A 24,398-nucleotide genomic window follows, 5' to 3' on the forward strand; every position below is an offset into this window, starting at 1 on the left:
TTCCAAACCTCTGCCAAACTGGCTTGGTTCTCACAACACGACAGCACACCGTAGATCAACTTACCCTTGGGGGCTGTCATGATGTGTTGGGCGTCCGTGGGCGCTCGGCCTGCCATGTTGTGCCAACCCAGGTGGCAGGTCAAATACGCTATGAGTTATTTGTGGGTTATCTAACCCTCAAGCAACCCCTGCTGCCTGGGTTCATCTGACATGACAAGCCATGGCAAGGTCCCAGCACAACATGACAGACCTCACAGGTAAGTTAAGCCACAGTGGCCTGTTGTGTAGTGAAAACGACGTCAATATCTTTATAGGAGATCCAGCGGGGGAGCCTTGTTAGTCTGTGGTAGCAAAATCAACAAAACATCTTGTGGCGTTATTATGTTATAAGATTTATAGTGGTGGTGATGATGACAATCATATTTATGGGAATGTCATTTTCATGCATGCGGTGGTTTCATAAAGCTCTGGTTTTGTGACACAAAACAGCACAAATTGGCACAAAACTTTGGTATAGGTTTGTGGGGGATCAGATTTTGGGGGATGTAGTTAACAATCTTTCTAGAGAGCCCAGGTCTCAGACAATCCTTACTCTCTGCAGATAGGGAATGTTTTTCCTAAATGAGGCCGCCTAACCATTAACTCCCCTTCATGGATCACTGCCTTGTTGTGGCGAAGGGGCTTGCGTAACTCAGTGAAGCCATAAGCTATGCCGTGCAGGGCCACCCAAGACGGACAGGTCGTGGCAGAGAGTTCTGACAAAATGTGGTCCACTGGAGAAGGAAATGGCAACCCACTCCAGTATTCTTGCCAAGAAAACCCCATGGAACGTATCACAAGGCTAAAAGAGATGACGCCGGAAGATGAGCCCCTCAGGTCGGAAGGTGTCCAATATGCTACTGGGGAAGAGCAGAGGGTATTTCCAAGTAGCGCCAGAAAGAGTGAAGCGGCTGGGCCAAACCCGAAAGGACACTCAGCTGTGGATGTGTCTGGCGGTGAAAAGAAAATCCGATGCTGTAAAGAACAATACTGTTTAGGAACCTGGAATGTCAGATCAATGAATCAAGGTAAGCTGGAGGTGGTCAAACATGAGATGGCAAGATTGAACATCGACATCTTGGGAATCAGCGAACTAAAATGGACAGGCATGGGTGAATTTAATTCAGGTGACCATCATATCTACTATTGTGGGCAAGAATCCCTTAGAAGAAATGGAGTAGCACTCATAGTCAACAAAAGGGTGGGAAAAGCAGTACTGGGGTACCATCTTAAAAATGATAGAATGATCTCAGTACGAATCCAAGGCAAACCATTCAACATCACAGTAATTCAAGTCTATGCCCCAACCACTGAGGCCGAAGAAGCGGAGGTTGATCGGTTCTATGAAGACCTCCAACACCTTCTAGAACTAACACCAAAAAAAGATGTCCTCTTCATCATAGGGGATTGGAATGCTAAAGTAGGAAGTCAAGAAATCACTGGGATAACAGGCAGGCATGGCCTTGGTGTACAAAATGAAGCAGGACAAAAGCTAATAGAGTTTTGCCAAGAGAACATGCTGATCATAGCAAACACTCTTTTCCAACAGCACAAGAGGCGACTCTACACATGGACGTCACCAGATGGTCAATATCGAAATCAGATTGATTATGTCCTTTGCAGCCAAAGATGGAGAAGCTCCATACAGTCAGTAAAAACAAGACCTGGAGCTGACTGTGGCTCAGATCATGAGCTGCTTCTTGCAAAATTTCGGCTTAAATTGAAGAACGTCGGGAAAACCAGTAAACCGTTCAGGTATGACCTAAATCATATCCCTGATGAATATACAGTGGAGGTGAGGAATAGATTTCAGGGATTAGACCTGATAGACAGAGTGCCTGAGGAACTATGGACGGAGGTCCGTATCATTGTTCAGGAGGCAGCAACGAAATCCGTCCCAAAGAAAAAGAAATGCAAGAAAGCCAAGTGGCTGTCTGATGAGGCTTTACAAGTAGCTCACGAAAGAAGGGAAGCGAAAAGCAAGGGAGAAAGGGGAAGATATACCCAACTGAATGCAGAGTTCCAGAGAATAGCAAGGAGAGACAAGAAGGCCTTCTTAAATGAACAATGCAAAGAAATCGAGGAAAACAACAGAATGGGAAAGACTAGAGATCTCTTCAAGAAAATTGGAGATCTCAAGGGAACGTTTTGTGCAAAGACGGGCATGATAAAGGACAAAGAAGGCAGGGACCTAACAGAAGCAGATGAGATTAAGAAGAGGTGGCAAGAATACACAGAAGAACTATACAGGAAAGATCTGAATGTCCCTGATAGCCATGATAGTGCGGTCACTGAACTTGAGCCGGACATCCTAGAGAGTGAAGTCAAGTGGGCCTTAGGAAGCATTAGTAACAACAAAGCTAGCGGAGATGACAGTATTCCAGCCGAGCTATTTAAAATCCTAAAAGATGATGCTGTTAAAGTGCTGCATTCAATATGCCAACAAATCTGGAACACTCAACAGTGGCCACAAGACTGGAAAAGGTCAGTTTACATTCCAATTCCAAAGAAGGGCAACGCCAAAGAGTGTTCAAACTACCGCACCATTGCGCTCATTTCACATGCCAGCAAGGTGATGCTCAAAATCCTACAAGCTAGGCTTCAGCAGTATGCGAACCGAGAACTACCGGAAGTACAAGCTGGGTTTCGAAGAGGCAGAGGAACTAGAGATCAAATCGCCAACATTCGCTGCATCATGGAGAAAGCAAGAGAATTCCAGAAAAACGTCTATTTCTGCTTCATTGACTACGCTAAAGCCTTTGATTGTGTGGATCACAACAAAGTGTGGCAAATTCTTAAAGTGATGGGAGTACCAGACCACCTTACCTGTCTCCTGAGAAACCTGTACGAGGGTCAAGAAGCAACAGTAAGAACCAGAGATGGAACAACCGATTGGTTCATAATTGGGAAAGGAGTACGACAAGGCTGCATATTGTCACCCTGCTTATTTAACTTATATGCAGAGTACATCATGAGAAATGCCGGGTTGGATGAATCAGAGGTCGGAATTAAGATTGCCGGGAGAATTATCAACAACCTCCGATATGCAGACGATACCACCCTAATGGCAGAAAGCGAAGAGGATCTCAAGAGCCTCTTGTTGAGGGTGAAAGAGGAGAGTGCAAAAGCTGGTTTGAAACTCAACATTACAAAAACTAAGATCATGGCATCTGGCCCCATCACTTCCTGGCATATAGAAGGGGAAGAAATGGAAGCAGTGACAGATTTTACTTTCTTGGGCTCCAAGATCACCGCAGACGGTGACTGTAGCCATGAAATTAAAAGACGCTTGCTTGCTCCTTGGGAGGAAAGCTATGGCCAACCTAGACAGCATAGCAAGAAGCAGAGACATCACCTTGCCGACAAAGGTCCGTCTAATCAAAGCTATGGTTTTCCCAGTAGTAATGTATGGCTGTGAGAGCTGGACTATAAGGAAGGCTGAGCGCCGAAGAATTGATGCTTTCGAACTGTGGTGCTGGAGAAGACTCTTACGAGTCCCCTGGACTGCAAGGAGGTCAAATCAGTCCATCCTAAAGGAAATCAACCCTGAGTGCTCATTGGAAGGACAGATACTGAAGCTGAAGCTCCAATATTTTGGCCACCTAATGCGAAGAGAAAACTCCCTGGAAAAGACCCTGATGCTGGGAAAGACTGAAGGCAAAAGGAGAAGGGGACGGCAGAGGATGAGATGGCTAGATAGCATCACGGATGCAATGAATATGAACTTGAGCACGCTCCGGGAAAGAGCGCAGGACAGGAAGGCCTGGCGTGCTATGGTCCATGGGGTCACGAAGAGTCGGACACGACTGAACAACAACAACAACCATTAACTTCCACTGAAGGATGTTAAAGGAATCATCTCTGACCATTAGCAAGCAATCAGCACTACAAAACCTGGTCACCCATTTGCAGTGATCAAGGTTGCTAGTCCTGTATTATAACAATGCTTTCAGCATGGCAGCTGTTTTCTGGGGAGTGTATAGGGGGGAAACCTGGATGCTGCTCTCTGCCTGGATGTGGAAGTATGGACCCTAACAGCAGCAGCTCCCACTTCTCTGTTCTATCTACCGGCAGGCTACACAGCAAGGTGAGAGAGATTGCCCCTGACAAGTTCAGTAATACAAAAGGAGAAGCTTCAGTCTGAACTTGTATCCTCTTGATCGACTTCATTGGAATGAATGGCTCCTGGGATACATCTTCTCGAAGAATCCTCCAGTTACAGCATTACTGTGACTGGATTACATTTGAATATACTTATCCTCTGGCCTTATGAAATGAATTTATAGCATGATTTCACATCGATCTGATTTGTGTATCCTTTGACCTTTAATAGATTGAAATTACTATTCTGTTTTGCAAGACTGCGTTGCATGCAGCCTGTGTTTTTATAAAATCCATGGTGTATCTGTGGTGCGCAGTGGGCCCTGTTTACTGTGTAACTGTAGCTGCAATCCAGGTGTGTGCGTGCGTGTGTGTGAGAGGGGGGGGTAGCGGGGAGAGGGAGAAAAAAAATGAATGAATGTCTGGATATATTTTTCCAAGCAGGGAAGGAATTCTGCTCCAGTTCAGCCTTGGGCATAATGTACCCCAAGTCTGCCTACCAATGTAACCACCTAGCCTGCTCCTTGGCAGACTCTCCTTCCATGCCTCTCTGAGCTCCCTCCCCTTTGTTTTTGTTTTCCAAGTGTATTTCAAGCCTTCCTTTTGTCTGATGATAGTCTCTGGGGCTTTTTTTTTTTTTGAAGAGCACCCTTATAATACATTATGCACAGGGTGCAGAATACATAGGACTTGGTTTTCTTTGCAAGATACTGAAAAATAACATTGCAATGTAGTTTGGGCTTTTATTGCTGCTTTGGCCATGTACAGTGTTTCATTAACTACATAGCTGTTGGGCAAAATGCCGTTGCCAACTTTCTCTAGTTTTTGACATTTTCAGACCAGTACAGTTAGTAGCTGTTTTAAAGCTTCTCATGTTCTTGTCACTTGAGGTCACCTACTAGAAGGTAGTCTGTATGCTGCAGTGTGTAACAATTCAAGGCATGGTTGCATGGGCCAATAAGCACTTTTTAGAATCAGAGTTCCAGGGTGTGTTGTGTGGGTGTTTATTTATGGCTGCAGTCTGTAAGCCATTTTCTCTAGAATGGTCCCATTTAATTCAGTAGCATTACTCCCGAATTAAGATGTGTTGAAAACTACAGCTTTATGGATGCAAAACAAGGATTTTGAAATGCAACAGGGGTGTGATTGAAAGAATAAGAAACTACAGTGAAATCATAATACATCACATTTTTTACAAGGTGCAGGAGATAAAAATTCTTGACTTAAGCCTGAGTTCTAATTCCACATCAGCCATGAATTTACTGCCTCTGTATAAAAGGAGATGGCAAATTGCATAAACTTCTTGCCTTTTAATATGTTTGGCTTTCATATATTTATATGTATGTCAGAATTTGGATACATTAATGCCTGTTAGTGCAGGGTAGAAATATTTTTAAAACTTCCTTTTGCTTTTACAAAATGAGAATTTATTTATTCTGGCATGAAAAGTCCTTGGAGAGCCCTGTAAGCAGAAATTGTTAATGCAGCTTAATTTTTTTTTTAAGAGTTGAATGACTTAAGATGTCCAAATCACCTTGCTTCTTGGAAGTAGTGAAATTTGAAGCTCGTGGTGAATAGGAATGTGAAGAGGTCTTGACAGATCTTGTGTGTGTTTGTGTGTGCGTGTGTGCGTAGAGCCTGTTAAACCACGGAAAAACTGTATGCTATTGCTTCCAGCTCTTGTGTCAGTTGCACTACAAAACATGCCAGAGTCTGCTGAAGAGTGGGTGGGTTCCATCAGCAAAACTTTGTCCACTATGTGTGGCCTGGAGTTTGCTGATGTAATTGGGTGCGGGCCGGCTGTCTCTCAGTGTAGCCCAGCCCACTAAGAGCAAACATTCCTCTTAGGTCACAAAACTTGATTCCATCATGCTGGGCTTGCAGCCAGTGTCAGGTAGGCTCACAGCAGCATGGGTGGCGTAATTGCTCAGAGGGTGGTCAGATGCAAAGGAGGACAGGACTCTTAGGAGAGGAGGGAATTTTACACAGTGCAGCTTTTCTTGGCCCTATACAACAAGCTGCAGCTTCCAAAATTCTCTCTTTTACATAACCATGAAAGAAGATCCTTCCTCATTTGCTTCTGGTCACTTTATTTATTAATTAAATTTATTAATCGCCCATCTGGCTGGTCACCCAGCCACTCTGGGTGATGTACAATAATAGAAACAGTTTAAAACAATAAAATTCTACATTAAAAACATCATATTTCTAAAAATACCCTAACCCACACCAAATGCCTGCCTGAACAACCACGTTTTTAATGCATGGCAGAAGCTCATTAAAGAGGGGGCATGGTAGAGTTTCCTAGGGAGGGAATTCCACGGAGTGGGGGCCACCACAGAGAAGGCCCTCTCCCTGGTCCTCACCAGTCTAGCTGTCCTGGCTGATGGGACAGAGAGAAGGCCATCCAAGGCTGATCTTATTAAGTGGCCTGTCTGGTGTTGCTGGAGGCATTCCTTGAGATAGGCTAGGCCGGAACTATATAGGGTTTTAAAGGTCAAAACCAACACCTTGAATTTGGTCCAGAAAACAACTGGTAACCAGTGCAGCTCCTTCAGCACTGGAGTTATGTGATCTTGCTGGTGGCTGCCTTTGATCAGGTGAGCTGCTGCGTTCTGTACCAGCTGCAGCTTCCGAACTGTCTTCAAGGGTAACCCCACATAGAGCACATTACAGTAGTCTAAACGAGAGGAGACCAGGGCATGTACTACCGATGGGAGTAGATGATTGGGAAGGTAGGGGCTCAGCCGCCGTATCAGATGGAGTTGGTACAGCGCTGTCCGGCTCATAGCTGACACCTGAGCCTCCGTGGACAGCTGGGAGTCCAAAATGACCCCCAGGGTGTGGACCTGTTCTTTCAAGGGTAGCTGTACCCCATTCAACACCAGGTCAACATCCCCCAACCTCCTCTTGTCTCCCACCAAAAGTACCTCGGTCTTGTCGGGGTTCAGCTTCAGCTTATTCCTCCCCATCCAGCCACTCACGGTATCCAGACATTTGGACAACAAGGCCAACCTTGGTGAAGATTTAAACAAGAGGTAGAGCTGCATGTCATCCGCATATTGATGACACCGCACCCCAAACCTCCTGATGATAGCCCCCAGCGGCTTCACATAGATGTTAAATAGCATCGGGGAGAGATGGAACTCTGTGGCACCCCACAAGTGAGCGGCCATGGGTCCGAAACCTCCTCTCTGAGTGCTACTCTCTGGTACCTGCTGGAGAGGAAGGACTAGAACCACCGTAATACGGTGTCTCCAATACCCAACCCCTCCAGGCAGTCCAGGAGGATACCGTGGTCAACGGTATCAAAAGCCGCTGAGAGGTCGAGGAGAACAATGAAGGAATATTCGCCCCTTTCCAGAGCCCTCCTCATATCATCCACCAAGGTGACCAAGGCCGTTTCTGTCCCATGCCCAGGCCTGAAGCCCGGCTGAAATGGATCTAGATAATTGGCTTCTTCCAAGTGTGCCTTCAACTGCATCGCCACCACCTGCTCAATCACCTTGCCCAAAAATGGCAGATTTGAGACTAGGCGAAAGTTTTTCAGAACTTGGGGATCCATGGAGGGCTTTTTTAAAAGCGGTCTTATCGCTACCTCCTTGAGAGCTGATGGCATCACTCCCTCCTCAAGGGAGGCATTTACCACCACCCTGATCCCCTCACCCAGCCTCTCTCTGCAGCTCATAATGAGCCAAGATGGGCAAGGATCAAGTATGCAGGTGGTCGGCCTTACAGATGAAAGCATTTTGTCCACTTCATCAGAAGGAAGAAGCTGGAACCTATCCCACAAAACCAGTTTGCCACAGACCACCTCTTGCTCACTAACTGTATCCACAGCGCATGCAATAACACTCCTAATCCGATCAATTTTATCCACAAAGTGCCTTGCCAAGGCCTCACAGGAGGCCTTAGAATGCTCCAGTGTTTCCAGAGCAACTGGACTGACCAGGCTCCGGACCACTTGGAACAGCCTCCTGGGACAGCACTCTGCAGACGCGACAGAGACACTATCTATTAATGCTCCCACTCCCTATACTTTGGACTCCCATTGGTATAGTTTAAGAAATCTCTTTTTCTTTTTTCTTTTTTCTTTTTAAATAAACACTTGGAAGACTGCCTGATAATTTTTAGGTGGATCTGGGAGGAAAACCTTCATTACTACTGGGTTTGTCAATGCATTTAAACCCGTTATCGGAAAGCTTGCTTCTTATTCACCAACAGCACAGCTACTGGAAAGTCCTATCATGGCTGACTTGTGGGGTGTGAAGCATGAGGAGATGGTTTTTTCACAGCAACTGTACTGCAGATGGGGTTACTTGAAAGTGTTTTATGATGTGGCTTTGTGGGCAACAGGAAAACATTTATTTGGTACAATTTATAAGGGATGTGTGTAGGGCTGCTCAGGAACACACCCTCTGACATTTCACAGGTGAAAACAGGGACCTTTTTGTAATACCTGATTCTTATATCAAGGATTGATGTTCCACCTCTCATCATACCATTATTGCACACTGCTGAACCCTTTACACTATCTGCTCTGTTCTGTGTTTTATGTACTCGGCAATAGCACTGTCTTCTCCTGTACTCATCAAGGTCCGTCAAACTGGAGGGAGGTTTTGAGTGGGTTACTGCAGTGCTCTGTCCCGGACCTGATACGCTTTCACCTTACAGCATAGGTGGGGAGTGGGAAGTATGCATACATTAAGACCATTAGTTTCTAAACACCCTGGAATGCTTCAAGAGGAAAGGATAGACCGGGGGTGGGGGTGGGGGGCTCTGCCACCCATCAACTAGCATGCAAGAATAGGGGCTGGACCTGCTCACTTCTGAGGTCTATCTGACACATGCTGCAAAATGAGGTGATAGAATCTTGAGATGATAGAGTACATGGCAAGCAGAAATCTAGTATATCAGGTGAAAGGTTGTAGCCCAGCTCACTCCCTGCTATGCTAGTTTTCTATTAGCAGGGAAGCTTTTTTTTTTTTTAATGTAGGGTAGCATTACATTGTGACCCTTCCCCCCCCTGCAGTAACTACCCTCGCCTTTGTGCTGCCTGTGTATGCTAGACCAAAGTATTCATTTTTCCTCTGTGCAGGTACTTAATTATCAGCCTCATTATGATTCCTTTATGAGAATCTAATACCTCAGAGTGTCTCATGAGCTTCTGTATAGCCAGTTTCGGAATCTTGTTTATGGCCTAAAGTATAAGTGTGATACTTAAAGAGTAGTATAATCAAATGCATCCATGTTCCACTCCCCTGCGGGCACAGAATGTAAGGAAATTGTGGGAACATTCCTCTTTCTGTTAGCCGATGAAAAGAATGCTTGGGTTTTGTGTTTGCTTTTTTGTGTTTTACTGATGCTGGTGGAGTTCCAGGATGCTTATGCATCTCTAGTCATCTATTAATGCAGTACCAAGGGAGAGGAGGAACAAGACATATCAAATGGCATTGTGGGTTGATCTCCCCCTCCCAGTCTACTTAAGCATTTAGTATGACTCTGCCTCACATGTGAGCAAAATTCACAGCTGGGAAAACTCTCTGATGTGCAGCTAATATATTTTTCTCGTCCTGTCTGCAAAAGCTCAGCATTTTGGCTTCAAAAGCTTAAAACACAATTTAGTGCACAATCAGAGATTTTAGCTAATGCTGACAGATTGCTCCTGCACATAATAGCACTTCATTTAAAGGGGGGGAAAGTAATTGTGATTATGACAGGTTTTTAAAATAGCCACTCTCCCAGGATGAATATGAATTGTCTGCAGCCTGCTTTTGTAAATTGGAAGAGAGCGGCAGCTCTTTATCCTCAGTGTGTGTCTTATGACGCTCTTTTAAAAAATAAATATATGCCGTTCTGTAGGTCAGGGCTATCTTGTCTCATTAAAATACATGGCTACAGCATGGTAAATTCCATTGGTTTCAGTTGAACTTACATCTAAGTAAGTGTGTTTAAGACTAGTGGGTAAAACATAGTATACCTGCCTTCCCCAGTCTGGTGCCCTCTAGGTTCTTTGGACTTCAGTTCCCATCAGCCCCAGCCAGCATGACCAGTGTTCAGGAATGCTGGGAACTATAGTCCAAAACATCTGGAGGACACCAAGTTGGGGGAGGCTGTTGCATGCTGTGGTCTGCATGCTAATTCAGTCTGGAGGGTTTAAAAAGAATGTCTTTGCGAGCAATTTTACAGCAGAGCCTTGTGGTGTAAGGAAGTTGCCTTTGAATCTTTGCTGGGCAGCATTTAATCCATGACTGTTCTATGGGATATTTGCGATAGCTTCTGAAAACTGGCTGAAGAGTTTCCTGGTTAGCGATTGTTGTGACTTGGAGCAAGCTGAGAAGCACAAATCTGACAGTTACAAATGCAAGACGAGTAGTTCTGTTGCATGTTTAGGGGTTGAAAGCTGGAGAATGAGGTCTTAAAAGCAGGATAATGAGGGAGATGAGGTAGTTGCAGCTGCTGCTGGTTCCTCCTTGGGTCATTCTGTGTCTGCTCTCACCTCCCCTACAAACTACTACGAGTAGGGCAGACATGCAACCCTGCACGCTTCTGCGGGGGAGGAATAGAGAGAAGCAGCTATGGATACCACAGGGCAGGGGTGGTGAACCTTTTTCATCCTGAGGACTGCATTCCATTTTGGAGAAGCTTCTGGGGGCCCTGCTCCAGTGGTGGGTGAGGCTGAAGGCAAAAGGGGCAGTGCCAAGATCCAAACAGTACCGGCATATTTTGGCTTTAAGCTCTTATAACCAGTAACTGAGAGAACTCTCTTATGGTCCCTGCATGAGCATCCCAGGGACCATAGGATACTTCGGATTTCCCCCCTACGAGGTTGGAGATAGCGCTCTGACCTTGGAAGGGGGAGTCGGAGATCCGACCTCCCTCCCCCACTCCCTCACAGCTGGCATGGAGAGGTCTGCACTGGCTGCCTCTCCAAGGTAACTCCATCTTGGAGAGAGGGGAAAGGGGGCATTCCCAGGAGTGGGGAAGGGAGGAGACCAGAGAGGCCAGGTTATGATTTATCCTGAGCCTCCTTCCCTCCCCCTCCAGAGCACCCTCGCTAGAAAAATCAAAGAACGGAGGACAGGGAGGCAAAGATGGCCTCTGTCACTCCTCCCGCCCTGCTGGCTTCAGCCCAACAGGGCATAGGAATCCCAGTCTCTTAACAATTCCAAGCACCTTTGAACCTGCCTTCCACCTATGCTTTAAGAACTTCCAAAGAGAGTGTGAGCAGCTACAAGAGACAAGGCCTTCTCGTGGCTTTCCTCTGGTGGTAGAGTGAGGAGGCTGTCTCACTCAGGCAGCTCAGTTTGGATGTTATGAAAGGGAAGCAAATGGTCAGTTCTATTATTGTTATTGTTATTGTTATTATTCTACTCCAAGCCAGGGGCATTTGTGGGATTTTCTACTTTAGGTGCCAAAATAACGTGGCTAGCCTTGCATGTTGATGTGAGGAGAATTTCTTGGCCTGCCCCTGTCATCAGGCTCATGCTTTACCAAGTCTTAGGCGGGTTATAAAGCCAGGCTTTAAAAATGGGCATTTCTTGCTTAGGTGTGCTTCTGTAGATGCTTAGGATGATACACACACACTCACGTGTGTGCACACATACATGACAACTGGGCTTATTGTGGCTTTTTAATTGTTTCATTATAGTTATAAGCCATTTTCAGCGCTTTCAGATGATAAAGTGGGGTAGATTTTAAAAAATAAACATAACTACAGTTCTCAGAGGGTTTTTTTTAGGGGACATAGTGACTGTTAAAATGGCTCTCAAAGCAGCATTAGACATTTGTGGTGTATTTGCATCCAAAGACCTATTAACTTAGATTGATAGAGCTGTGCTAACGAACAGGCAAGTAACGGCGTCCTTTGCCCCTGAAATACTTGGCTTAATGTTTCTTATTCCAAAGTTGGGAGGAAAAAGCAGGAAGTGAACAAGCATGCAAGCCAAGAGGAATGCAACCAGTTGCAACTTTGAGAAACGCAGTCTTGGCTTCCTCTGGTTCCCCTTGGCTCCTTAGGAGTCGCAATTGGTGACAACAGGGGTAGGGAAAGAAGTAATTTGGCATTTCCATGAGAAATCATGGAAATGACTGATTTACACTCTACCTCATTGGCTTAAATGCAGCAATTCAGATTGTCAGTTCAAGACTGGATATGTGGAGGGGGAAGAGCATCTGTTTTTGATTGGACGGTGCCTTTGGAAATTCTTCATACTTGTTTGTCACATTGTGTGTGCACCCCCCCTTTCCCCCTGCTTTACTAGCTTTACAAGACATGCAGGAATGCACACACATGGTTCTTATCTTCCCTCTTCCCGCCCCTTCCCCACTAGGAAAAAAACCCTTCAGCTTCTTCTGGTTAGCAATTTGTGACATGAGACCTGGTATATGCATTAGTCACTTCTACTCCAAATAGAAATGTTAGCGGTTTGGAAAAAAACCTTAAGGAAGGGAAATAGCCTTTTTATGTTGTTTCTTGGCAGAAGTGGCGCTCTAACTGCCTGGAGTTTGAACTGACCTTTTAGCCAAAGAGTTCTCCTTGAAGATCTATGTTTGTTCTTGCTGTAGAGAGCAAAGATGGATTGTCACATTGAGATGAAGCGCTCTTAAAATGATGATACAAAAACAAATACAGGCTCTAAAGATGAAGTGGGGCAAAGGGCTAATAACCTCTTTAGGATACCTCAGAGGGAGAGGCTTAAACCTGTAGCTTTGCCCCCGGTTTTCCTCATAAAGTCTGGCCGGTGAATGTTTTGGTGGGCCAGATATACTCAGGTCTCCTTTTTCCTGCTGTATGTGAACATAAAAAGATTTGCTTATCTCATCAGTCCACCCTCTGAATGCATTCCGAACATTGCATAAATTTATTCTGAACTGTGCATGTGTTACTCTTTTGCTTCCCCTTTCCACATTTTCAGAATCAAAATGGAAATTGAGGATATGCAAAACTAGTATATTTTTGTGGGTATTTCTCCCGTCCTACATGTTTGGCGTTTCACGTTCGGGGAACCGATCTGCAGAAGCAGATGAATGCTTTTTGCAAAGTAAATGCAAACAATTCTTGTGTATTACATGTGCATTATTATCCAAAATTAAGCCTCATGCTCCCTGGTCAAGATTACAGGTGTGAATAATTGTTACGCATTTTGTACGAGTAACTAGCTTAATTGTGCATCAAAGTACTATCAATAAATAAATGCAGATCTATTCTAAGCTTTTATTGCACATTTATTTATTTATTGCATTTATACCCCGCCTTTCTCCCTCTCACAAGGAACTCAAGGCGACTGACATTATCCTCCTCCTCACCGTTGTATCCTCACAACAACAGCCCTGTGAGGTGGGTTGGGCTGAGAGTCTGTGACTGGCCCAAAGTCACCCAGTGAGCTTCCATGGCCAAGTGGGGACTAGAACCCGGATCTCCCGGCTCCCAGTCCAACACTCCAGCCACTACACTACACTGGCAACTACATGCACAGTTTTCCAAAATTAAGCACACTTCTCTGAATTCAAACACGTAATAGTAGCAGGAGTGGTTCTATCAGTTACAGATGGTAGCTTTAATATGTTGTAGGATCCCTGGTTAATTTCCCGCCAGCTACAATTGGCTCACAACGTTACCATCAGCGAGTAAATTATTGTAACAGGTTTTCTTTAAGCTGAGGGTTTTAAGGAGAGGAATAAGTTCACACCTTTCAGATTTGCTTGGCAGGGGGAGGCTGTAGAGGAAGAATGGGTTATTTGGAGGGAAGGGAAGAACTTAAATCAAATCAAGAGCTTGCTGTGTTAGTTTTTCATGTTGTGCTCACTGGCTGGCTTGGTAAACTTTGTCTATGTGGCATCTTTTAAAATTAGTACAAGCTGCAGAAGGAGCCAGGAAAAGCAGTGTAGCTTGACAAGTGTATAAACCCAGTATGGAGGTCTTTGAGGATGTGAATAGGAATTTGCTCAACAGTCCTGAAAATTAACTTTGTGAGTGAACAATCCTGTCCATGCTCCCTGTGTTACTGGGCTCTTTCCCTCCTTCTGGCCTGCCAACTCTCTTTTTTTTGCTACTTTTGGTTGGCCTTCCTCTAAATGCTGCCTTTTCCCCGCCCCTTGCTACCTGCATGCATCGTCATGCTGAAGAGTTGGTTTGGATCTGAGAAATGGAACTATGTATCGTTGGATCACCCCATATACAGTCAGGGCCAGAAATATCGGAACAAGGATAACTGTTTTGGCAGTTGGCCTCTGTATACCACCGCATTGAAGTTGAAAGGAAACACACCCAGATGGGAGCGAAGTCAGGACTTTCAGCTGTAATTCAAGGGGCCTGACAAAAGTGGGGCTCTAACCATTCAGGAAGGACAGCCAGTGGCATACACACACACCCATCGTTGGTGGCTCATAAGTAATGGAACAAACCAACATCATTTCAAACTGAAGGATCGCCTTTAATACCTGGATGAAAATCCTTTGCAGTCAATGACTGCCTGAAGTCTGGAACCCATGGACATGACCCAATGCTGAGTGTCCTCCCTTGAGATGCTTTGCCAGGCCTTTACTGCAGCTGCCTTCAGCTGCTTCTTGCTTGTGGGTCTTTCTGCCTTCAGTCTTGTCTTCAGTAAGTGAAAAGCATGCTCTATTGGGTGGAGATCAGGTGACTGACTTGGCCATTGAAGAACATCCCACTTCTTTGCCTTGAGAAACTCTGGGGTAGCTTTTGCTGTATGTTTTGGGTCATTATCCATCTGCAATATGAAGCGGCATCCTATCAGTTTGTCAGCATTCGGCTGAATCTGAGCAGAAAGTATAGCCCTATACACTTCAGAATTCATCCTGCTGCTTTTATCAGCAGTCAGGTCATCAATAAACACCAGTGACCCGGTTCCATGGGCAGCCACACATGCCCATGCCATAACACTACCTCCACCATGTTTGACAGGTGATGTGGTATGCTTTGGATCATGAGCTGTTCCTTTCCTTCTCCATACTTTTCTCTTCCCATCATTCTGGTACAAGTTCATCTTGGTTTCATCAGTCCAAAGAATCTTATTCCAGAACTGGGCAGGCCTTTTTAGGTGTTTGCTGGCAAAGGCTAATGTGGCCTGTCTGTTCTTAAGCGTTACCAGTGGTTTGCACCTTGTTGTGAAGCTTCTGTGTTTACATTCATAAAGCTGTCTCTTGACTGTAGATGTTGACAATGACATGCCTACCTCCTCAAGAGCGTTTTTGACCTGGCTAGATGTTGTGAAAGAGTTCCTCTTCACCCTGAGCAGAATTCTGCAGTCATCCCCTGTAGTTGTCTTCCGTGGTCTTCCAGGCCTTTTGCTGTTGCTGAGCTTGCCAGTTAATTCCTTCTTTTTCAGGATGTTCCAAACTGTTGTGTTGGCCACTCCCACTGTTTTTGCTATCTCTCTGATGGGTTTATGTTGTTTCCTCAGCCTAATGATGGCCTCCTTCACTCGCATGGACACTTCTTTGGACCTCATGTTGGGAGTTCCAGTGAACAGCTGCCAAATGCAGATGTAACACTCAGAACCACTCCCAGGCCTTTCATCTGCTTGATTGGTCATGGGGTACCCAGGAAACAGGCCACACGTGGCCACGCAGCTGCTTGTCAGCCATTCGTTCCATTACTTATGAGCCCCCAATGATGGGTGTGTGTGTATGCCACTGGCTGTCCTTCCTGAATGGTTAGTGCCCCACTTTTGTCACACCCCTTGAATTACAGCTGAAAGTCCTGACTTTGCTCCCATCTGGGTGTGTTTCCCTTCAACTTTAATGTGGTGATGTACAGAGGCCAACTGCCAGAACAGTTATCGTTGTTCCAATATTTCTGGCCCTGACTGTATGTACATTTATGTGATGCTGTCTTAAGGATTTCTAAAGAGGTTGGGGAGGTAAGACTTCCTTGTTCAGAAACCATGCTGACCTTTGCTCAGCAAGGCTTGTTCTTCTGTATGCTCTTAATCATTCTAGCACTGAAATGCTTTCTGTCACTTTATTTAGAGCAGAAATGAATTTTTATATGACTTCCTTTTGTGTTTCCTGTTTGTGCAAGTGTTGGAAAATCCCTTCAGCTTCCTGGCTGTGGACCTAGAATTCTTGATTGCATCAGAAATTGATAGGTATTCCATCCTGTTGGAAACAATGCCAGCAATAAAAAAAAAAAGTCTGTTGGAATTGTTTCAATTAAAATAAAATAAAATCTTATGCCACTTCTGGAAGATGCCCAGAGTCTGGATTTGACAATTCCACAGGGAAACATCACTGAAGGGACAATTGATGAGAACACCCTTCTACAAGGCCTTGGTCCGGGCCTGATGCATAGATGGCAAACCGGCTTGCCTACGTGTTTGTGGCGAGTCAAAATTTCCTCCAGGCAACCAGGGCAAGGAATGATTTTTAACCCAGAAGGCACATGGTTCTTTATTTTCAAGCTGTCAATTATACCTTGAATGACTAATATAAACAGTTAAAAAGGTTTGTGGGCTAGGAGCTTGTGTAGACCTATTTGCAAAGCTGACTTTGGAGGGTGTTCCTGGTCTGTGTTAAATGTCACAATGGAACAAGCAAGGCCAGAATCATAGATGTGAAACACAGCAGTTATGGTAATTATAAATGAGTTTGGAGGTGGCATCTGTTGTGTAGAGTAAATGTATCTCATCCAAGCTGAAAGTGTGAGTCAAGCTAATTGTTTTTCTAATACTGGAAACATTCTTGTCTATTGCTCACCTGCCATGGCTTGAATCTAAGCCATGAGGACCCTCAGGGCCATAGGGAGGAGGGCTTCTTTTTCTCTCAGCTGGAGGAATTCTCTGTCCTTTCCTTCTCTTCCAGGGCCTGCTGAAGGACAACAGATGACTTAGGACACAGTTGTGCCATTTCAATTTATTAGCTCTGGTTAGCACAGCCTGGTTTGGTTTATAAATAGCAGCCCAAAGTGGAGATAGTAATTCCAGAAGTGGCTGCCAGTCACATGGTCAATTTTCCCTCCGTGCATTTTGGATGGTTGCAAAAGAACTGTTTATTCCCTGGGCCCCTCTGCATTTTTATTCCCTTGTGCCTATGTTCTTCCTGTCCTGTTTTTCTTTTCTTTACACACGTCCACATAACTTTGGAGTGGGGGAAGGAGAACCTTTGGAATTCCACCCATCCATTTTGACTGTGCCCCCCCCCTTCCAAAATGTATTTGTGAAGCTGCCTCAAATGGCAACAAAGTGTGAATTCCAATTGCAGCCAGTTAGGAATAGTTTTGCCTGAATGACCATAATCCCACCCCCCACCCCCGTACTTGCTTCTTATGGTAAAAGACTGACATAACGTAGCAGAAGATGCCAGCTTTTCCCAGTCAGGTTCCCTCCAGATGCTCTGGGCTGCAGCTCCCATAATTCCCAGCCAGCATGGCCAGTGCGGGAGGCTGACATAAGCTATATTGCACTAACATGAAAATCTGCTGCCTGCTGTGGCACATTCATTTAGTTGCAGTCATTTTCCTTCAGGTTGCCTTCATGAGTCCGTGGGCTGAAATTCCACCTTCCCAAGGGCCAGGGCCTTTTTAATCAGGTGGTAGCATGGCTGAATGGTTTCAGGTTCTGGATTTCAAGCTCCAGTCCTTTTAAAAGGGAGAGTCCATAGCTCAGTGCCAGAGCACCCCCCTTTCCATACACAAGATCCTGGGTTCAGTTGCTACTATTTCTATTAGCAAGGTTTGGGAGGGGCTTCTGCCTGACACCCTAAAGAGCTGTTGCCACTCAGAAAGGACAGTACTGGCCTAGATAGAGAAATGGTCTGACTCTGTATAAGAGAGTTTCAGCTGTATAAGAGAGTTTCTGCCTTGCAGCTTTGTCTTTTATTCCTGAAAAGCACTCTGCCCAATCAGTGGCTGTGTTTGTGGGCTTCTCCAAAATCCTGGCTTACTGTGAATGAGCCTCATGCTGGTGCAGCAGCCTGTTCACTCCTACTTAGGTAAATGAACCAGAAACTGAAAGCTTGCCATGTCATCCAAACCTGGGATCCTGGCTTGTTGCTCCTAAACAGGCTAGGAATCGTTAGCCAAGAACAAAACCTGGTTTGTGATCCTGGCTTGTAAAGGGAACAACAAGCCAGGATCCTGGGTTTGGATGATGTAATAATTTTTTGATTTCCAGTTAGTTTGCCTGCTTGAGATAACAGAGGAGCCAAGCGGGAGTGAGTGAGCAGGCTGCAGCAGCTTTTTCATAGTAAGCCAGGATACTCCAGAATCTTGGCTTACTATTCAGTATGAACTCCCCCCCCCCCCCCAGTCTCTGTGTGTAACTTGTTTTGTTTAGAAGATTTTTATACCACACTTCATTCAAAAGATCACAGATATGTTTTAACAGTGTATTTAGGAACTTAGGAAGCTGCCTTTGACCAGCTCAGACGATTTGCCCATCTATCCCAACATTGCCTACTCTTAACTGAGTCCTCCAGGGTCTCGGTAAACTTTTAACATCTCTGCTCTCTGTTCTTTCTAAGAGGAGACACTAGGGATTGAACCTGTGACTGTTTGCCATTGAAAGCAGGTGTTCTCTACCACTGAGGTGCAGTCACTCCCCAAATTATATGCTGAACCATTCAATGTACATAAATTTACATATTTGAAAAGCAGTGCTATTCCTCTCTATCTCCATGAAGGGTGTATGTGTGTTGCTGCAAGTAAATAAGATGAAACTCTGCTCTCTAAAAGCCATCAAACATTTCTCTTTGGAATTTCAGAATGATGACCTGCGAAACCTGTCCCTGTCAGGCCATGTTGGTTTTGACAGTCTCCCTGATCAACTGGTCAACAAGTCAACCTCACAAGGTTTCTGCTTCAACATCCTTTGTGTTGGTAAGTGATGCAACATGCAGTGTTAGTGATGTAAAATCCCTCCTTCCCTGTTACCAGGTGTAAGACAGGAAGCAGCAGTGGGAATATTTTAATAGGAAATGCTCAGCCTTTTATATATTTTTGTAGTGTTAAAAACTCAGCAAAGGTCTTTCTACATCTTAACACTTCAAACTTTCACAACTGAAATATATCTGAGTGAAAAAATGGGGTAGATTCTAAACCAGTGTTTCCCAGACTTTCTCAGGACAGTGTTTCAGTACGCTGGGCAGTGCCTCCCTTGCACTTGTGGGATAATCCAGTTATTACATCCACCTAGTTTCTCTCACAGCCCTTTGCTTAGTTAGTTATGGATGGGTCCATGCTTTCAAGGCCTTTTTAATACTTCTGGGCTCCCTCCATCCCCCCCATGCCTGTTAGCTGTACTGGAGGCTCTGTTGGGGAATCCCAGTGGGTCCTTTAGTCCCACAAAAGGGAAGAACTAGTGCTAGATGGGGTTCCCTACTCCAAGAGGCATAGAGTGATGGATTCAACTGGCATAGTGACTTTGGGCTCAATCTTATGCATGTTTAGACAGAAAAAAAGCCCTACAACTGGGGAAGACTGGGAGTTGTAGGAGTTTTTTTTTCTGTTTACACATGCATAGGATTGCACCCTTAATTATTTTTAAATCATTCTCCAGTCCTAGTATTTGCACCTTTAATTATTTTTAAACCATTCTCCAGTCCTAGTATTAGGGATCTCACTCGTAGGCACAGCTGAAGGAGATACCACACCAGTGCTGGCATGGGCTACAGTTGTCTGTCTTCTTCTGTTACATGTTAGCTTCTGTAATAACCAATGTTAAAAAGTTACTAAAGAAATAACATCTTAATAATTGCAGCTACTGAGGAAATCAAATGCAACTGATAATCCCCACAGTTGTTTCCCAGCCTTCTAAGACCTTTATGTGCTCAGCAAAATCATATTTATAGAACGCTTCTGCTTCCAAATGAAGATGGCGTAGTTGTGCATTTTTAATGCTCCTTCACATCAAACTCTTCTTGTATGTAGAAACCTAGCACATCAAGGAGAGCAACTCTTAGGGTAACCTCCTTGATGTGCTAGTTTTCTATATGCAGAGAACCTTTACTTAAAAAAAATGTGGGAAGCATTCAGAAATCACAATTCCCCTGGCAGCTGCTTGATACATTACAGTCCAAGATTCTGTTCCATTATTTTGCTCAGTGTATGGATTAGCTCCCTTATTCATTTATTCCCTTAAAACAGCAATACTTTCATTGTTACATGCACAACACAAGGCAAATTGGTGGCATGGGAAATACACCCCACACCAAATTGTACCTATTTTTCCCCAAGGAATTTCTCACAGACATTTAACTTTGCACTAAAGCATCAAACTGGTGAGCTAGAGAAACTCCTAGACAAATGTTCCCAAAGACTGAATGCCTTGGACCTATTGTGTTCTTCTGGATTCCTAGCCAGAATATGAGCCTTTCAGTATGGGTGTGTACTCTGTGTTAAAGGGGTGTGTAATACAGAGCGCAAAGTATAAAAAGTAAAAGCCAAATTCTGCAGCAGGAAAAGCCAAATTCTATGACCTGTATAAATTATGCAAAGTTGCATGATTTTTCTTCGGCAGTTTTTGCTACTTTGCATAATTTAGAACCCAGTCCTATGCATGCTTGCTCAGAAGTGTCATTAAGTTCAATGGGGCTTCCTTCCAGGAAACTGGGTATAGGATTGCATCCTTATTTTGTTTTTGCTTGTTGTAGGAGTGGCAAGGACATTGAAGCCCTGACTCCAGCCCCACGGAAGTCTTATTCAGCCATCTCTTTGGCATCTGAGATTACAGCAGGCATTGCTTTCATGCACACTTTTTTGGCATAAGGGCTAGAAAGTTGCTTAAAAAAAAAAGAAGTTCAGCAAGCTGATTCTTACATTTGGTATCATGTCCTAGGCTTTCCTCATGAAATACTCGGGAATTATGGCATCCACACAGTCTTGCCTTTTGAGGCTCAGGAGTGAACTGGCTTGAAAATTGTATCCAAAGCTGCCTGGAGTCTCTGAGCCAAATTTATCTGTGGAATGCAAAAGTCTGCCACCTCTCCTTTGACCTCCCTTGAGGATTAGTATTTTCATATCCATCAAATTAAAAAGAAAAAAAGAATGATGCGGCGAAACTGCAGCAAGCTGTGCATGAAAGTGGTCCGAGCTTCTAAAACCCAGCGCGAGTGGAATCTTTCCCGGGACCTTTCCTTTTGCATTGAAAGGCTTTTCTGTGTGTGCAAAAACGAAATGGTTGATCTCTGCACTTAGTTTGGCAGGGCCAAGCTATTCCCATTGCTGCCTGTTTATACAAAATTCAGCTTGTTTTTACAAGGAAACTTTAGTAGGCAGCTTCGTTTGTTTCTTTTTAAAGAGAAAATATTGACCGGGGGGGGGGGTGTAGCCTGCTGATCATGACTTTCTCACTTGCTGACTTCCACAGCTGGTTTCCAAGGCTTGGATTCCATTTTTTTTTTCAAGTGGGTGATGAAGGAGTATAGCAAAATTGGGCTAGGGAGACGACCAGGGCACATGGCATTCCCTCTGCTAGGAGGGAGGCATTTAAGACACAGCAGCAAACTTTGGGATGAAGAGAGCAAGCAGCCTAAGGAGCAAGCTGGCATCAATTAGTTGTTTTTTCCTTGCCATGGATAAGCCTTCACTTGATGCAAGTTCAGTAATGTAGCAGTGGGGCAGAGCTACATATGGGGCATAGCTTAGTGGCAGAGAAGGTCCTAGCTTCATTCCCCGGGATCTCTGTCATCTTAAAGCAGGGGTGGGCAATTTGTGGCCTTCCAGATGTTTGGCCTACAACTCACATCAGCCCTAGCCAGCAGAACCAATGGAGAGGAATCATGGGGAGTTGTAGGCCCAAACATCAGGAGGACTACAAGTTGCCCCCTCCCTCCCAGTTTTAAAGGACTTCAAGTAGCAGGGTGGGAGAGAGTCACAGGTAGCACTCACTGGGCTAGATGAACCAAGGGTCCAACCCAGCAAAAGGCTGCCTCCTGTGTACTCTTCATGGCCTCTAAAAACAAACTAGGGCTATCTGTCAATTACAAACATTTTAATCTTTGGTTTTTAGTTTTTTGGTTTTGGTTTTTTGTTATGGCTGCAATCCTAAGCACACTTACTGGGGAGTAAGCCCCATTGAATATAGTGAGACCTACTTCCTAGTAAACATGCATAGGATTTCACTATAATAAATCTGCATAGTACTTTTTTTTTTTTTTTAGGGCAATAGTACCATACTGTTCCCTTCATGTCCTCTTCAAGGACTTTCCAAAGGCATCTGGCTAGCCATTGTGAAAATCAGCACACAGGATACGATGGAGCTTTGGTTTTATAAGCAGGACCCCTCCTCCTCTTAGGTTCTTGCCAAAACCTTGCTGTCAGTGCCTTATTGAAGGAAACATGTGACAACTTAATGACTGAATCAACAGAAACTACCACTTGTCATTAGAAGCAAAGGCTTTTAATTGTGTTATTTTTCTGTACTCCCTGTTACCGTAACACACCAAAGCCAAAATAGCTGTACAAAGTAAACAAACGTGTCCTTGCATTCTCAGTCCTGCTGATTTAAAATGTGCTTTTCTCTATTAAATTTGGGCCCCTCCCATCAATTACCAGTTAAACTGATTAAGGTTGCAACCCCAGTGCTAATCAACAGATTTTTTTCTTGTTTAAAGGCAAGAGAGTAGAAATAGCTTGCCAGTTGATTTCCTTGTTCAAAAATGTGAGTCTCCTTTGGGAGGACAAGATGTACTGTGTGACCCAGTTCGCATGTAACAGTAGATCATGGATTAATTAACCCACAAATTGCCAGGCACGAGTGGGAGCAAGTGAGTGCACTGCCTCCAGCATTCTAGTCACTTCCGCTTTAATTTTATAACATATGATCGCCCTTATCTTGTGACATCCAAACCTGGGCACTCTGGGTTGTTTAGGGGTCAAACAGCTATTTGTTCTTGGGCTAACTCTGGGTTGCTTAACCCCTAAACAAACCAGAGTGCCTGGGTTCGGATGTTGCAAGAGCAACCCATGATTGGGGCAATTGTAGGTTGTAAAATGAAAATGGGAGTGTGCAGAGGCAGCATGATCAATCACTCCTGCTTGTACCTGGGAAAGCTACGGTTTGCCATTACGTGTGAGCTGTGTGTGTGTGTGTGTGTGTGTGTGAGTGAATGAATGACACTCTGGGTTGGATCATTTATTTCTGGAGTTCTCTTGGGCTGCAGAACACAGCATGTTTGACTTAGCAGTTCTCTAACAAACTCTAGAGTTTGGGATGTGTGTGTTTTTTACACTACAAACTGTGTTCTCAGTATAGGCACATTGATAAATTTCTAAGCAATGTGTCCTAACTGTTCCATGGCTCTGTTATTAATGGAGAAGGCTGCACTCATGATGTTCACTAAACATCTGGCCTTTTAAACCTTCTTCTTTGCTCTGGCGAAGAGAGAGTTGGAAGCTGCAAGTAGGCCTGGGAGGGGAAACGTGTGAGAAGAAAGTGGAATCAAGGTGGTAACTCAAGGAATATAGTAGAAAAAGGAAGCAAACCTCTTTCTCCGCCCCCATCCCTCCCTCCCTCTGCCCTAGGGACGAGGATAGAAATATAGAAGCTGCACACCTACACTGGATTTGACAATTTTATTTGCAGATTTGTTATGCCAATAGTATAGATGGCACTTCATGGCGTAAGTAAAAAAAAACCAGATTCCTGCTCCAAGGCGCTTACACTCTAAAGTTATGACCATATAGATCAACCTTCCCCAACCTGGTGCCCTCGAGACTACAACTGCCATCATCCCTATTGGCCATGCTGGGCATTGTCATCCAACACTTCTGGAGGGCCCCAGGTGGGGGAAGGCTGATAGAGAACAGGAGGAGGAAGGATGAAAGAGTGTGTTCCTGTTTTGTGCATGGGGGTCTGTGGGGTCAAAGAGAGCCCTCTTAGCAAATCCACAGTAGATCAGAGGCCATAACTTAACGGTAAGGTCCCAGGTTTTATCCAGTTCTTAATTGTGAGAAAATGATACAAGGGTCAGGTCTGCCAGGAAGCAGTCCCCACAAACTGGAAACTTCCCCACTAATCTCTGGTGTGTGGGGACAGACATGATCTACACAAGCAATAGAATGAGGTGATCCAGGAGTGGATTTTTGTGTGGAAGGACTGTGAACTCAGTCCTGAAAATAAATTCTTGTTCTGATGTTCCTCAATTCTAATAGGTTCATGTCTGCCCTAAGTAACTTTTTGCAGCTGAATCCATTTGGTGGACCCTGAGGTTATAGTAAAAAAACAAAGCAGTTCCCAGAAGCCTGAAGTCTGCCTTCCTGTGAGGGCTAGATGGGCCCCTGACTTTAAGGAAGCATC

General features: G+C 44.6%; 1 protein-coding gene across 7 annotated transcripts in view; it reads left to right on the forward strand.

The window, feature by feature from the left end:
- Positions 1–24,398, forward strand: part of SEPTIN11 (septin 11) — a 109,005-nt gene that overhangs the window by 31,209 nt on the left and 53,398 nt on the right. For 4 of the 7 annotated variants that reach the window (XM_084855410.1, XM_084855409.1, XM_084855411.1 and 1 more), the window contains exon 2: positions 18,865–18,979. In XM_084855410.1, the coding sequence (XP_084711536.1) occupies positions 18,865–18,979 (115 nt within the window). Of the gene's footprint in view, positions 1–13,263; positions 13,481–18,864; positions 18,980–24,398 lie in introns of those variants that run through there. The other 3 variants (XM_084855408.1, XM_084855407.1, XM_084855406.1) reach the window with 2 other exon arrangements.

The sequence above is a fragment of the Heloderma suspectum genome, chromosome 5 (genome assembly GCF_057233095.1).
Source record: "Heloderma suspectum isolate Gila_16-S chromosome 5, 16-S_ref, whole genome shotgun sequence".
NCBI lineage: Eukaryota > Metazoa > Chordata > Lepidosauria > Squamata > Helodermatidae > Heloderma > Heloderma suspectum.